This window comes from Miniopterus natalensis, chromosome 19 (assembly GCF_054644295.1).
Source record: "Miniopterus natalensis isolate mMinNat1 chromosome 19, mMinNat1.hap1, whole genome shotgun sequence".
Lineage (NCBI taxonomy): Eukaryota > Metazoa > Chordata > Mammalia > Chiroptera > Miniopteridae > Miniopterus > Miniopterus natalensis.
This window is the reverse complement of record NC_142099.1, coordinates 34,501,345-34,518,573: the sequence shown is the minus strand read 5'-3', so window position 1 is coordinate 34,518,573 and position 17,229 is coordinate 34,501,345. Positions and strand designations below refer to the sequence as shown.

Genomic DNA, 17,229 nt, shown 5'->3' with positions numbered 1-17,229 from the left:
CCCCTCCCTCTTATCTTCAATGGCCAATTTCAGCTTATCCAGTTTCTCTCCGTTTCTCTTCTTTGCTCATAGCAAGACCTGCCATCAGGTCCCTCACCATGCCTTCTCCATTATGAGAAGCCAAGAGCCAGGAGTCCAGAGCAACAGAGTGACTCCATGCTTTATACTATCCATTTAAATTGTCCCCCCCCCCCCCCCGCTTTGTAATAATGTTAATGTAAGCAAATTTAACTTCTGTAACTCCATGTGGAGTGCCTTCCTTGCATGCTCCATTCGTTTGGTAGTACTCAACCGTCAAAGCCCGCTTCTGATGTCACAGCCTCCGGAGGTCTTCTCTGCTCCATGGGTGGAAAGCAGCGTCTTCCCTGAGTGAACCCAGGTAGCACTTCACCCGCACTCTGCATTGTGCCCAGCGCTTCTGACCCTGCATTGCAGTTACTGAAGTCTTTCTTCCCCTTATAATGTTTAAGCTTTTGGGGGGCAATGATCATGGCAAAGGCGCCTTTCCACATGTAATACGTGCTCAGTGAAAATCAAGCCAAAACAGACAAGCAAAAACCCATCCAAGCTGGATGAACTGTCACGTCAATAGTCTTTTCTCATTATATTTATTCCTAATATTGTTGTAGTATTTGAAACATTCATGTTTACCTTCCTGATTAAATTTTTTTACTTGGCTAAGGAATTCTCTACTCTTTTTGCTCCCCTCATGTTCTGCCTAAATTCTTTCCTTTTCTTTTTTTAATATATATCTTTATTGATTTCAGAGAGAGGAAGGGAGAGGGAGAGAGCGACAGAAACATCAATGATGAGAGAGTCGTCAATGAGCAGCTGCCTCCTGCACGCCCCGGATGGGGGACCGAGCCCGCAACCCGGGCATGGGCCCTGACCGGGAATCGAACCGCGATCTCCTGGGTCCTAGGCCGAGGCTCAACCGCTGAGCCACGCCCGGCCGGGCTCTACCTAAATTCCTAAAGAAACAGGCCACTTTGCCCCTTGCCACACTTATTTTCTAAATATAGCAAGCTAACTCTTTCAGCTTGTTCCAAACACAAGGAAAGAGCGTGCCGGCCCCTGCGAAGGGCAGTGTCGCTCAGTGGCCAAGACAAAGGAGAAACCCTGGTGGTCAGGATTAGTGAGAGCGCAGGGATGTAAACAGAAGGCAAAGCCCCAGAGGGTGGCGTTATCCCAGATACCCTTGCCTAGACTTTGGTTCCTTTTTTAAGTTCTAGTCACTAATTCAAGATACCGTATATTCGTCGAACATGAGTATGGGAGAGGCGCGTACAGTTTACAAATCAGTAGGGAAAAGACAGCTTAGGTTGTACCACCTGCCTGAAGCGGCAACAGTTACTTCTTCAGTCTGTCTGTGTCCTTTCTGCTGGTTACATTTTTTGTTCCTTTTAAAAAATGTGAATAAGCTTTATGGATGTATAATTATATACAAAACAATGTATTCCTTTTAAGTGTACAGTTTCATTTATTTTGACAAATGTACACACCCATGTAAATACAACTACAATCAAGGTATAGAGAATTTTAATTAACCCAATACTCCTCATACTCACTTGTAATTAAACTCACTGCAAACTGGACATCCTTGCAGCTGCTGATATGTTTTATGCTAGTTAAGCTTAGATTTGTCTTTTCTATAATTTTATTAAAATGGAATAAACCATATATACTCTTTTTATCTGGCATGCCCCCCCCCCCCCCCAGCATATAGTTATGTCATTCATGTGGCTGATCAGTATATTTACAGACTATTCCTTTTTATTGCTCAAGGAATTCCATGTATGAATATCCTATTTTTTTTAATCCATCCACTCTTTGATGTTTTTGTGTGTCCCCCCCCTAATTTGAGGCTCTTAGAATGAAGTCATTATTTTTGCTTTCTGTGTTTCTCAGGTTTTTGCTTGTTTGTTTGCTTGTTTTTTAAGTTACCTGCCCAGACTAGTTCCGTAGATTCTGTGTAGATTCTGGCTGCCCTGTATTTTGTAACCACTGATGTCTCCGCTCATTTTCTCTCCCTCTCCCTCCCTCCCTCCCTCCCTCCCTCCCTCCCTCCCTCCCTCCCTCCCTCCCTCCCTCCCTCCCTCCCTCCCTCCCTCCCTCCCTCCCTTCCTCCCTCTTTTCTTTTTCACTTCTTCCTTCCCCTACCTCCTCCTCGCTTCTTTTCTTTCCTCTTTTTCTCTTGACCCCTCTCTCCCACTCCCCTTTTTCTCTTTTTCTACTCTCTCTTATTTCCTCCCTACCTCCTCCTTTCTTCCCCCACTTTTTGCTTCATTTTACTCTCTTATTCCTGGCTTCCTAGGAGTTACTCCTAAGTCAACATAGCTTAGTGATGGCCAATGATTAGTCAGAGGTTGTGCCTTTACACCTTAAACTGGAAAGGTTTCCATCTTTTCTTGAGGAAATATTTGTGGATTGGAGCTCACATTTCGCATTCAGGCAGCTTACACATCTGCCCTGGCTTCTGATTTTCTTTGTGCAATGCCTCATGTTTGGCCAGATATAAGTACATAACTGTGGCCCTCTTGTGCCTCTCCTTAGTATATGAGCAGTTCCCAAACGTCTGGGAGCAAGTAGGAGCTTATCAAAGTCCCTTATGGCTGTTTTATTTCCTAAATATCTTTGTTAAATTTTGACTGGCCTTGTCTTTGTCTCAACCAGTATTGCAGCCACAGGCCTCTGTAACTTTGAACTCTGATTTTTGCCACCAATTGCTATTGTTTTTTACAACTATGAAGTTCCAAATTGGATGTACCCCTCTGCAACAGCAAGACTGCTGATCCTCAGCATATGGCGTTACCAAGCCAAGGGAGGGATAGGAGCAGCACCAGGTTAAATCAACCCCATTGTTTTTCCTGAGGTTCAGGTAGTTTTTTTTAAATAAGCACTTCTCAATCTGCTGTATGTTTTTGGTCATTTTCCAGAATTCTGAAATAGTTTATTTTGAAAATTTTGTCTAGAATTATTGATATTTGGGGGAAAAGATTTGCTCAGGTCCTTACTCTACCATTCTGGATGTCTGAACACTTTGTAACACTATAAATCAAACAAGAATTTGAGTTCCTAAAAATTGAAAGCAAATGCAACAATGAGTGTAACAACTTATCAAGTTGGTGACATATCACAGGTCAGGAACTATTTCAAGCAACTTTAAAGCATAACAATTTGTTTATCCTCACAGGAAATACCCTAATATCAGAAAAGAAATCTTAAATTGTTTTCAGTAATCATATTGTTGATGCCAATGCTATTCTATGACTATAACGGGTGTATAGTTCTGTGGAATATTGTGTATAGTGGAAATAAGTGAATACATAATTGTATTGATTCATTGGGACCAAGGTTATTGTGTGGGAGAGAACTGATGTGAGATAGGTGAGTAAAGCTCTGTAGCTCTAAACTTAAATTGAAAGCATAAATATGATGCATCATGATATCTATCTTTAAGAAAATGTTCTGGCCAGTTAAACAGTTCAGAAACCAGAACTAATCTGAGTCTCAGATTGTAGTTTTCCATAGTATTTTTCCAATGGCTAATATATAGTTTTGGGGCAGGAAGTTTCTACAATAGTCTGGTACAACTTGCCACACCAGAAAGTAATGGAGAGCTCAATAGTATTGAAAGAATAATATTGAAAGAATTCAGAAGCAGCTGACTTGGAAAGGATCCCATGTTACAGATGGTACAATTTGAGCCTCAATAAAAACAACGGCTAAGATAGATTTAAGCATTTCAAATATGTCAAAAGTCACAAATAAGCAATAATGTAAAATCTAAAAAGTAACTCATTGGTCACCTAAGAAGCCATATCAAGAATTCTCTTTTATTTTTATTATTTTATTATTATTTTTTTTACTTTTGACAAGTTTATTTAATCCAGTGTGGTAGAAAAGGCACAGCGACGATAAAGGTATTATTTAAATTTAACAGTTGTTACCTGGCTTTGTCTTTGTTCTTTGGAAGAAACTTCTTTAAAGAGCCTCATTGACTCTAGAAAAATTTTAAACAATTAACGTGAAGAAAAAATTTTAACTTGTTTTTTTTACAATGACAATACAAATACCTTTTTGTATACACAAGCCTCCTCCCCCGCCCTTTTAAAATAAAGTTGCCCCTGCCATGCTAATGAGAGGTGTTCATGTTTATGGGAGCAAGAGAGCTTTATAGATGCTGCTCGAGAGACGGCAGAACAGCCTGAGATTAAACGATTAAAACCCCAATAATATTTACATGGAAAGACCAAGTCTCTACAAAAAGTATTCAAAATAGTGGGTCTTTGAGTTTAAACAATTCACTATTATTTTATATTCTAAAGTGCACATAGATTGGTATTTTAAAAAATACCATTGGAGAACTTAATCTTTCTATATAAAAATAGAACAGACTTTTTCCTGCTTTCTGGCAAAAGTTGGGGATAAAGAGAACAGTTGTCTCAACTGTCAGTTTAAAAACAGCTCAGGAGGGAAAAATACTTGTCAATTGTATAGTTTTAAAGGTGGTAATGATTATTTGAAACTAAGTCCAAGATGACATCTTACCTGATTTTGCTTAAATAAAAGCAACTTAAACTGGGAATGGAAAACTGATTTTTCTATTGTTTTGTAGAAAAATCAACTCCACTTTTACTTAAAATGGTACAGTCAAATCTCAAATACTACTTGGTTTTAATCTGAACATGTGAAACTTCCCTTTACTTCAGGCAAATAAAAATATGATTATCTTATATGTAGGTGAAGCAATCTTAAGAAACCCTTGAGAACAGATCAGGCAAAATCTAGGACAAGTAAACACTGGTTAGAGTCCTGTGGCCCAGAAGGGTGCAAGAATGGTCACAGGTTATTGTGCTTGTTTAGTTTAAAGGACTGAGCGCAGGATGGCCGCAGAAAATACTCCAGCATTTGAGCCTTTTTCTTAATAAAGCCGAGGACCCTCCCTGGGGTAAGTTACAAGTACAAATCCTTACGGTGCTTCAGTTATAAAAGCCTCAATAGAAAACCTTTAAGGTTTAGCTAATAGAGCAGCTTAACAGGTCTGTTAAATATGTCTTCAAATATTGCTAAAAATTACTCACATTTTTGCAAAAGTGTGACTTGACCTCCAGGAATTTATTTCCCTGGGCCTTGCACGCATCCGCACATCTATTAGGACACGAATAACCCCTACAGGGGGATGGTGCTGCCAGCATCCTAAACAATGACTATCAGGAAGGGGAATTGTATTTGGTGGATTGGAGAGAAAACAGCCTCAGTAAACTTGCTCACCTGAACTGGAGATCAAGTAGGAATAGAACTTTCCCCAGAAATCATGCCATGTTCTTCACACAAACACTGAACAACTGGCAACAATATTCTGAGCGTCCCCCACGGTGAATGGCAACACTCCGATCTTGGGGTTTCAGGAAAAGCACCTTCTCAGATCCAGGAGCGAGGACAAGCGACTTCCTTTCTGAGGGAGGTGAGGGAAAAATTAATTCTCTTTAAAAAAAGGAAAATAGTAAATAAATATAAAGAATCAAGTACTTAGTTTTTCTTTAGTTATCTCAGGGTAATAAACAGCTATTTAAGAGAATATATCTTTTTAGAAATATTCTAACTAATAAACAAAGTGTAATACCTTTATGTATCTCCTAAAGAAATACTGGATTTAGGCCACTTGTTTTCAGGGTGTTCCTACAATCCTTTCAGAGGTCCAAGAGTTCAAAACTATTCTTATAGCAATACTAAGACATCATTTTAGTGTACTTCATTTTTCAGAGACTATATGACATATTACTACATCAGATTTTATTCAAAAGCAGATATGAAAATATACTTGTCTTCTATTATAATATTTAAAAAATTTCAAAAGCCTATAATTCACTCTTCTCACTACATTTTTTGGGAAAAATTAGAAAAGGTATTATTTTTTTGACATCAGAGAAATGGCAGCATGAGAGATCCCCTTGGTCTCTCCCTGTGAAATTTCAACAATTTGAAAAGCTATAACTCAACCAAGCATTCCCTGCTCCACAAACAGACATGCCTGAGAGATCCATGCATTGAAGCATCTAAAGGAGGGCAGGCAGAAACAAACAAGGGAGATGAAAAGGGAAGAGGGCTCAGGCTAGCCACGTATGCAGCCCTGCAGCTGGGCAGCTCCAGGCAGGGCTCAGTCAGGAGAGGAGAGGAAATCAGTTGTGGCTGGTGCTTCCTTCAGCCAGGAGAAGTAGAGAGACTCAGTGGGCATTCCTGCAGGAGTGAGAGTGCGAGCTGTGGCTGAGCTGAGACCTGGGCAAGGACACAGCATAGAGGTTCTATGGTGGCTCCTGGGTGGTTGGAATTCCAGACAAAGAAGAAAGACATTAAACCTTGCCACCCTGTAGACTCCCATAACTCCTCATCACTCTTGGCGTCAGGTTGCTGAGCATATTATCTGCAAACCCAAGAAATGTTACTACAGAATCCCTATTTCCCCTAAGCAAAGGGTGTAATCTGTGGCTGATCCCCAGTTGGGGTGTGGGGGGAGGACCCCCCATGAAAGTTAGAGGTCACCATTACCAAGAGCCCAAAACAAAGAAGGCAGATGTGTTCCCCCAGACAACCCCAACCCAAGCATCACGGCTACACTGATGGCAGCCATGGGGGTCATCTTTGGAATTTTACAGAGTTAAAAAAACTTGTGAATCAACACCACCTACTGGAAAAATAATAGAAAGACCTCTTTATAGTAATCTGCTAGAGAAATGTCACACATACATAGATGCCTAGGTTTAATTTCTGTTAAAGATAGAAATCTAGAAATGATGCAGAGAGAAGAGGACAGAGATTTGAGCATAAAAAAAAGAAAGAGCTCTATGAGGACTTTCTGACTCCATCAGAAAAAAGCAATATAAGAATAATAGGCATACCGGAAGAAGAAAGGGAGAAGGGAACAGAGAGCTTAGTCAAGCAAATAGTTGATGAGAACTTCTCAAATCTATGGAAAGAGCTAGATCCTTGAATCCGAGAAGCAAACGGAACGCTTAGTTACCTCAATCCAAAGAGGCCTTCTGCACGGCACATAGTGTTAAAACTGTAAAAAATTTATGACATAAAAACTCTCAAGGCAGCCAGGGAAAAGAAGGAAGTAACCTATAAAGGAAAGTCCATTAAGTTATCGTCGGACTTCTCAGCAGAAACACTACATGCCAGAAGAGAGTGGAATCAAATATTCAAACTACTCAAAGAGAGAATTACCAGCCAATAATAATATATCCAGCAAAGTTATCCTTTAAATAAGAAGGAGAAAAAAGACTTTTCCCAACACACAAAAACTGAGGGACTCTATCACCAGAAGATCTCCATAGCAGGAAATACTTAAGGGGATTATTCTAACTGAAACAAAAAACAAAAGGTCACAATACTATGAGTAAGATCACCAACACACTTACGTCATAAACAGGGACAACTCGTGATGGCATAAAAGGTGAGAGGATAAAGGTCTCAGTTTGCAAAGGAGGGTGGAGATTAGATTCATTCAAAAGAAGATAAAAACCACTGTATATGTGAAACTTTCTTTTTCATAATCCCAACCATATGCTGCCTACAAGAGACACATCTAATCTGCAAAGACAAAGGTAGATTCAAAGCAAAAGGGGGGAAAATGATTCTCCAAGCAAATAACATCCACAGAAAAGCAAGTGTAGCCATAGTTATATCTGACAAAATAGATTTCAAAATAACAAAGATAACAAGAGATAAAGATGGATATTTTATAATGATAAAGGAGATACTGCATTGAGAAGATATAACACTTCTTCATATATAGGCACCCAATCAGGGAGCACTGAGATATATAAATCAACTACTCACAGAAATGAAGAAACAGATAAAAATACAATCTTAGTTGGGCAACTTTAATACTCCATTGACAGCTCTAGATAGATCACCCAAACAGAAAATCAATAAATAGCATCCATTGAGTAAAATATTTGGACTCTAATCAATGCTAGCTTTAAAGATAATTTTTGGATTTTGTCCAACAAGGATAAAAATAACATTTTTATTGTTTCTTTTGGTAGACCTTTAATGCTATAAATTTCCCTCTTAGGACTGCCTTTTCTGTGCACCATAGATTCTGGATTGTTGTGCTCTCATCTTCATTTGTTTCAAATTATGTTTTGATTTCTTCCTTGATCTTGTTAACACATTCATTGTTAGTAACATGTTATTTATCTTCCACATGTTTGTGTGTTCTTCAGTTTTTTCCTTGTTATTGACCTCTACTTTCATACCATTGTGGTCAAAAAGGGTGCTTGATATGATTTCAATCTTCTTAAGTTTATTGGGACTTGTTTTGTGTCCTAATGTGTGGTTTACCCTAGAAAATGTCCCATGTGCACTAAGGATAACTTTTGTATAAGACTCATCAATAGGAGTACCCTTTCCCCCTTTTGTAATATCTCACAACTTTAATCTGTATTTTGGTGTATCCTATCAGCAAATAAAGCATTATGAGCTGAGCAAGGGGCTTCTCATTTTTTTACCAAAAGTTTAGAGATATTTGTCCTAAGATATCATCTCCTATCTTCTTTTTGTATGCCCCTGGCAAGTTTTAACAAAATATATAGCATCCATTTAAGGAAAAAATAACAAAGTTGTGCAAATCTATGTATCATCCATTAAAAATGTGGCAATTAAACTTGTCATGTGTTTGGAGTTTTCACTATCTGATCCTATTTACATAAAAAAAAGAAAATGCAAAATAAGTAATGTAATATTCTCTATTCCCAGAAAAAAATGGTTCAAATATTTAGAGTCGCCTTCATCCAAGATTATCACTGCCTCATTATTGTGTGGGAGAATTAATCTGCTTATTATGCTTGCACACCACAAAGTTCTTAAAATTTGTTTATGTTAGTTAATCTGTAGTACAGTTAATAAATCTTAGATGTCCTATCCAAAACTCAAGGCTTACAAAGAAAAAAATAACGTTAATGTCAAAGGCAGGTAATGTTAGGTCTCTGATGTTGTCTGTGGCTGTCAGCCAAAAGATGAATTAGATTCTATCACCTATTGGATTATGAGACTATTGTTTAGATTTACATAGTTTGGGGTTCGGAGAGTTATAATGAGACAGTGATGATTTTGGGTGAAGTCTACTCTAAATATACCACTAACAATGATGTGGCAGGAACAGAGAGGTAGTGCAGATAGCCTTGAAGAGGATGCCATATGAATTAATATGAGTTCCCACATTGTCTTAGTGTACATTCAAAGAGATACATGCTTTGAGAATAAAAAAGTACTAAAGAGAAGGCAGTTCTGAGAACTGCAGAATTGGCGGTTCTTCCTCTCAGAGAGAGGAAGGGAGAGAGACAGAGAGATAGAAACATCAATGATGAGAGAGCCATTGATCCAATGCCTGCTGCACGCCCCCTGCTGGGGACTGAGCCCTCAATCAGGGCATATGCCCTGCCTGGGACTTGAACTGTGGCCTCCTGATTTATAGATCAATGCTCAACCACTGAGCCACACTGGCCAGACTACTTAGGAGCAAATTTAACCAAAGATGTAAAAGATCTGTACTTGAAAAATTATAAGACACTGAAGTGAGAAACTGAAGAAGATATAAATAAGTGGAAGATATATTGTGTTCATGGACAGAAAGAATTAACACCATTACAATGTCCTTACTTCTCAAAGCAATCTATAGATTCAGTGCAATTCCTATCAAGATACCAATGGTGTATTTTACAGAACTAGCACAAATATTCCAAAAATTTATATGGAACTACAATAAAGCCAAAATAGCCACAGCACCTGTTGTTGTTGTTGTTGTTGTTGTTTTGTGTGTGTGTGTTTATTTTATTTTATTTATTGACTTTAGAGAGAGGAAGGGGGAGAGAGAAAGAGAGAGAGAGAGAGAGAAAGGGAAACATGGACTTGTTCCACTTATTTAGGCATTTACTGGTTGTTTCTTGTATATGCCCTGACCAGGGATCAAACCTTCAACCTTGCATATTGGAACAAAGTTTCAACCAACTGAGCAACCCAGCAAGACCACTACAGCAATCTTGAAAAACAAAGTTGGAGGAGGCACACTACCTAATATCAAACTATACTACAGGGCCAAAACAGCATGGTACTGGCATAAAAACAGATATATAGATCAATGGAACAGAATAGAGAACCCAGAAATAAATCCATGCCTTCATGGTCAATTAATATTTGACAAAGGAGGAAAGAACATACAATAAGGTAAAGACAGTTTATTCAATAAGTGAGGCTGAGAAAATTGGACAGATACATGTAAAAAATGAAACCAGGTCATCTTCTTATACCATGTACATAAGTTAACTCAAAATAGATTAAAGACTAAAATTTAAGACTGGAAACCATAAAAATCCTAAAAGAGAACATAGGCAGTAACATCCCAGACATTTCTCATAGCAATGTTTTTTCTGATATACCCCCTAGGGCAAAAGAAACAAAAGAAGAAAATAAACAAATGGAATTAAATCAAACTAAAAAGTTTTTGCACAGCAAAGGAAACTATCAACAAAATGAAAATACAAACCATTGAATTGGAGAACATATTCATCAATGATACATCTGATAGGGAATCAATATTCAAAATTTATGAAGAATTTATACAACTCAACACCAACAGAAAAACAATTGAAATTTAAAAATGAACAAAGGACCTAAATAGATGCTTCTTCAAAAAAGACATACAAATGGCCAGTAGACATATGAAAAGATGCTCAGAGTCACTAATCATCAGAGAGATGCAAATTAAAACCACAATGAGGTATCACCTCACAACTGTAACAATGGCACCATCAACAAATCAACAAAAAACAAGTGCTGGCGAGAGGGTGTGGAGAAAAGGGAGCCCTCATGTTCTGTTGGCAGGAATTCAGATTGATGCAGCCACTGTGGAAAGCAGTACAGAGTTTTCTCAAAAATTAAATATGGAGCTGCCTTATGACTCAGTGATTCCACTTCTGCAAAGATATCCAAAGAAATACAACTAATTTGAAAGAATATATGCACCCCTATGTTCATAGCAGTGTTATTTATAGTAGCCAAGATTTGCAAGCAGCCCAAGTGCCCATCATCAGTAGATGAGTGGATAAAAAAGCTGTGTGACATTTACACCAGGGACTACTACTTATCCATAAAAAAGAAGGAAATCTTCCTTTTGCAACAGCATGGATGGACCTGGAGGGTATTATGCTAAGTAAAATAAGCCAGTCAGAGAAAGACACGTATCATATGATTTCACTTATATGTGGAATCTAATGAACAACAAGAAGAACAAAAAAATTAGAAACAGATTCATAGCTAAAGAGAAAGGACTGACAGGTGTCATGGGGAGGAGGTTTGGCAGGGCTGAGTGAAAAACGTGACGGGATTAAGGAAAAAAACAAACAAATGGATAGACAAAAAAATACGTTGTCTTTGACTCAGCCTGAAGCTGCATGTAGCATAACTCCCAAAGTTCTGCTTATTTCATAAAAGTTTGTTACTCAAACTTTCAGAGGTCAAGAGCTACTATAAAGCTCATATGCCAGTAGCCAATGCAATTTCTCTTTTCAAAAATTTCTTATATTATAAGCTGCAGTATTTATCTTATTTGATTTTGGAATTTGGGTCTCCAGTCCAGGCAAATGTTTTATTTTATTTTATTTTTTATCATTATTTAAAAAAATTCTTACCCAAGGATATTTTTTTATTGATTTTAGAGAGAGAAGAAGAGAAAGAAACATCAGTGCGAGAGAGAGAGCGAGATTGCTCAGTTGCCTTCCATATGCTGGGAATCAAACCCGCAACCTTTTGGTGGATGGGAAGATGCTCCAATCAACGAGCCACCTGGCTAGGGCCAGGCAAATTTTTTACATGCTTTGCCTTTTGTAAATTATTGTAAATACACACACACACACAAGCACGCACAACACACACACAGAGAAACAAGAATATGGGGTTAGGAAGATCAGACAAGGGGGATGAGATTGAAAAAAAAAAAGGAGCCATTGAGAGTTTTGGGAAGAGGTGATGATAGAGTGCCAGAGAGGAGAGGACCGTGAGGAGGAGGGTAGAGAGTTGGGTGGACAGACCAAAAGAATATTCCTAGATTAAAGCAGGCCATTGTTTAACATTACGGTCTTACTTAACAGATGTTACAAAATAGCCTTTCAAAATCATATGGGGCTTTTTCAAGGTAGCATGAAGAAAGCCGAGGTCAGAAAGAAGGGCTAGAAGCCAAGGCGATGAGAAGAAAGAACCTGGAAGTCAGGGGCTGGAGTGGAAATGAGAGGCAGAGGGGCAGGGCCGGGGTTGTGGGAGGGACAGTTTTCTCTGATGTACAATGTGAATGAGGCAGAGATTTGTCAGTTGGAAGAGAGAGGAAGTCACTATAAAGCACTGAGAAAAAGGTTTGCTGGGTTCAGAGATCAAACACCAGCTTTTAGAGTCAGAAGCTCTACCTCCCAGTGAAATGCTGCTTTTACCGCTTCTATTGCTAGCAGATCTCACCCCAGGTGGTGACAACGAGCCCAGGCATGGTAAGAGGAACTCTGGCTTCTCCTGGCGTGGGCGTAGGGGGTCTGGATGAAGCAAGCTGTACATACTGGGGTCTGGGCGACCTGTCTCCAGCCCTCTTCTTCTGTTTTGGAGGTGGGGGATGGAGCCTGAGGCCCTGGCACAGGCCATGTCTCAGGCATTTTGTTGTGCAGACTCTGGGTTCTTTTTCTGTGGATCTTTCTGGTTTTCATCCCCCCGCCCCCCATTTCCTCCTGACTTTCTCTCTCTTTTTTCTCTCCCACTTTTCTTATTCCACTACCCACAGCATTCCAGGAGCCGATCTCTTTCCATCTCATCCAGATATCGTCCTTTGCCAACAGCACCTGGGCACAAAATCAAGGCTCTGGCTGGCTGGGTGACTTGCAGATTCATGGCTGGGACAGCGACTCAGGCACTGCCATTTTCCTGAAGCCCTGGTCCAAGGGCAACTTCAGCAATGAGGAAATAGCTAAGCTGGAGGAGATATTTCGAATATATTTTATCGGATTTGTTCGGGTGGTACAGGATCATGTCAGTGAATTCCAGATGAAATGTGAGTGCTGTTCTCTGGAGAGATTATCAGTGATATTCTCTCTCTCTTGGTTCAGGTTGCCCCACCCCAGGAGCTTTCTCTTCTTCCTAATTTATCCAACAGTATGCACATACTTCTCTAGAGATGTCTTCTTCCACTTAGACTCCATATCTCCACAAGCTATTTCAGGTTTTTCCTGCTTCCTGCACTCTTGTCTGATAAAGATACCCCTTTGGAACCATCTCCTGGCTTGTTTATATTTAACTTTTTTTCTCTTAAACCCCAAGCAAGAAGCCCTCACTTTTCCTGCTCTGTGCCTGAGTAAACTAAAGTGTGACTTCCTTTTTTCTTCAACCCATCTGTTCAAGCATTTCCAGCCCGTTCCCGCCTCTCAATGCAACCCTCCTGCTCCTCCTGGAACGTTGTGCTCGTGACTTCATCGCCCTGTCCCTCGCATTTTCCCTCTCTTCTTTCTTCTTACCTCCGGTATGTCATTACAGCAGCCCTTCTCCACTGTTTCTGACATGCGTGCTTCTCCCCTGCTCTTCTTTCTGAAAAGTCTGTGAGCACAGCCAGACAGCTTAACAATGAGGATAGGTTCTGAGAAATTAATTAGGTTCTTACCAATGCGTAGGTTCTGCCAGTTTCATTGTGTGAACATCATAGAGTGCACTTACACAGACCTCGATGGGGTAGCCTGCCACACACCTCGGCTATGTGGCGTAGCCTGCTGCTCCTAGGCTACAATCCTGTACAGCACGTCACTGTGGAAAACCACGAGATTAAATCAAGCACAAGAGAAACTGATGCAATCACAAGACGCAGTAAACGTGAGATGTATGAGGCTGTTACTGGCACACTGTTTTATAGGAAACCTCTTTTTTAGAAGTAGAAAAAGTACACTCTAAAATAACAATAAATAGTATAATAAATACATAAACTGGTAACATTTGTTATCATTATCAAGTATTCTGTACTGTACATATTGTATTGCTATACTTTATACAACTGGCAACACAGCGGGCCTGCTTGCACCAGCACCACCACAAACGCATCAGCGCGCACGGTGCCCTGGCGTCCTTACAGCGGCTACGTCACCAGCAGCAGGGACTTTTCAGCTCCGTTCCACTACACCTTAGGGAGCCACCTTCATATACGGGGCTTGCTGTTGACTGAAAAGCTGTTATGCTGCATATGACTGGACTGAATTGGGCGTCCGCCCATCACTTTACATCTCACCCAAATAAAATATCCTAGGTCCTTCCTCCACCCTTTTCCTTCTTGTTTGCTCTTAAATATGCCTTTCTCTGTTTTCCTTCTATGCAGACCCCTTTGAGATCCAGGGCATGGCGGGCTGCCAGCTGCTTTCTGGGGAGACCACGGAGAGCTTCCTGATGGGGGCCTTGGGAGGACTGAGCTTCCTGAGCTTCGAGAATGGGTCCTGTGTGCCCAGTGCTGCGGGCGGCAGCAGGGCACAGTGGTTCTGCACACTTTTCAGTCAGTACGAAGGCATCGCTGATATCATAACGAAGCTCCTCTTAGAAACCTGCCCTCGATTCCTCCTGGGTGTCCTCGAGGCAGGGAAGGCGGAACTGCAGAGGCAAGGTTAGTCCTCTCTTATCCTCAAGGGTTTTCTTGTTCACGTCCCACCACCGCTGTACACTCAAGTAGGATGCACAGCAGAGGGGCTTGATCAATACATTATATGGTTTCCAAAGGAGTGGAACTGTCACTGTCCAAGCTTGTGGGTTTTTGAGTCCCTATGCTCTGGATTAGAGTCATAATGTGACATTGTCCCTGCTCTTCCTGCCCAGTGAAGCCCAAGGCCTGGCTGTCCAGTGGTCCCCCTCCTGGTCCTGGCCGTCTGCTGCTGGTGTGCCATGCCTCCGGATTCTACCCCAAACCTGTCCGGGTGACGTGGATGAGGGGTGAGCAGGAGCAGCCGGGGACTCATCAAGGTGACGTCCTGCCCAATGCTGATGGGACGTGGTATCTCCGAGTAACCCTGGATGTGGCCGCCGGGGAGGCAGCTGGCCTGACTTGCCGAGTGAGGCACAGCAGTCTAGGAGGCCAGGACATCGTCCTCTACTGGGGTGAGAAAGAACTGGGGCCCAGCTGGGAATGGGAAGAGCGGACCCTCAAACATAGAGGGCAAGACTGGCAAAATGGTGAGATTTTATATGAGAGAGAGAGAGAAATAAGGAGAGAGGAAGGGAGGAGTAGAAAGAAGGAGGAAAAATGAGAGAAAGAAATGACCTAGGGCAGCGATTTTCAACCGGTGTGCTGCAAGAATTTTAAAAACATGCAATACCCGACTATTTAGTCAGGAGCTCTGACCTCTTTTCCCTGAGATTGTCAAATAAAAAATGACAACAGCCAACACCATCACAATAGATGTCTGGTGTGAATGAATCAAAATTATACTCATTTTGGGGGCAGATTTGCAAAAAATATACTTTTTGGTGTGCTGCAGGATTTTAATAATTAGTTTATGTGTGCCTTGAGATGAAAAATATTGGAAATTGCTGACCTAAGATATAAAATAAGTAAGAATTATGAACCTATATAGTATTGGGTGAGGTGGGGCAAGAAGAAGAGATAGAAGATAGATATGGATATATTTTGTTAGAAAATATGAGAGAGGGAGTTGGATACGCCCACACGTCAGAAGCAGGTGAATGATGGTGCTGACCCCTAGGTGAGCAAAGGAAGGGCCGGTGAATCAGAGAATGGGCTTTGAAGTGACATCTCTGTGTCTTCTCCCAATTGCCAGGATCTTCTGTCTCCCGCATCAGTGTGATATTGTTGGCAGTCATATTGCCCACCTCGATTCTCTTGATATGTCTTGCAGTATGGTTTTGGCGGCGCTGGTAAGTTTTCACAAAATCTTTTTTTCTGTTAACCTCTCATTCTTTTATACCATTTTTATCTATTTATATCACTTTAGCCTCAATCTTTCCACAAGACTTTTTGCACTTTCTCCCCAATTCTCATCTTTTTTTTTTTTTTTTTTTTTTTATATTTATTGATTTCAGAGAGAGGAAAAGAGAGGGAGAGAGAGAAATAGAAACATCAGTGATGAGAAAGTCATTGATTGGCTGCCTCCTGCACATCTCCTCCTGGGGATCGAGCCCGCAACCCGGGCATGTGCCCTGACCGGGAATCAAACCTCGATCTCCTGGATCCTAGGCTGACTCTCAACCACTGAGCCACACCTGGCCGGGCTCATCTTTTTGATGTAAATCTGTTTTTTAATAGTGGTAAAATATACATGACATAAAATTTATCTTAGTCATTTTGAAGTGCATAGTTTAATAGTAGTAATTACACTCCTATTTTTGTGCAACCAATCTCTAGAACTTTTTCATCTAGAAAAACTAAAACTCTATACCTATTAAACAACATCTTATTTTCTGGTCATCTAGGCCCAAACAACCAACATTCTACTTTCTGTCTACATAAATTTGACTGCTTTTGACACCTCATATAAGTGGAATCTTCAGTATTTGTCTTTTATGACTGGATTATTTCACTTACCATAATGTACTCATGATTCAGAATTTCTTTCCTTTTTAAGGAAGGCTTAATAATATTACACTGTATTTATATAACCTGTTTATCCATTCACCTGTCAATGGACACTTGGGTTGATTCCATCTTTTGGCCATTGTGAATTATGCTGCTATGAAACAGGTGTACAAATACCTCTTATGTAGAGCTAAAATTGTTTGTGTTCTTAACAGGTCATATCAGAATATCCCGTGAGATTTTATCATGTCTCTTTTCCCATTTGGAATAAGTACCTAGAAGATAAGAAGCTCAAGCTGCCAGCCCAGGAGTCAATCTCATCATATTTAATCAAATAATTATCATATTTGATCAACTAGGAGTTCCCATAGATTGTGAGATGTAATTTACACACTAACAGGAAAATAATTAAGAGCTGCGACTTTATTATATGATAGCACCCAGATTTAATAGATGTGAGATGTGAGAAAGGATGTATCTTGGAATAAATAAAATAAACTACCGATGGTGCCTGACTTACCTTACCTTACCCTTTTTTTGTCACTTTCTAATGGTGTGAAAGCAGTACATATTCAGTAGAAATGGTACTTGAATTTTGATTTTTTCCCCTGGACTAGTAATATGTAGTATGA

General features: G+C 40.2%; 1 protein-coding gene across 2 annotated transcripts; it reads left to right on the top strand.

Moving 5' to 3' along the window:
• The first annotated feature begins 12,472 nt into the window (after positions 1-12,472).
• Positions 12,473-16,834, top strand: LOC107541579 (T-cell surface glycoprotein CD1b-2-like). 2 transcript variants are annotated; one of them, XM_087828191.1, is made up of 7 exons: positions 12,473-12,539; positions 12,824-13,145; positions 13,232-13,317; positions 14,396-14,674; positions 14,884-15,162; positions 15,843-15,939; positions 16,813-16,834. In XM_087828191.1, exons 1-7 carry the CDS (start codon positions 12,473-12,475, stop codon positions 16,832-16,834), a joined length of 1,152 nt encoding a protein of 383 aa, XP_087684317.1. The 2 variants fall into 2 exon arrangements, with proteins under 2 accessions (XP_087684317.1, XP_016074182.2); XM_016218696.2 differs by lacking the exon at positions 13,232-13,317 and having other exon boundaries at positions 12,824-13,090.
• The last annotated feature ends 395 nt before the right edge of the window (positions 16,835-17,229 follow it).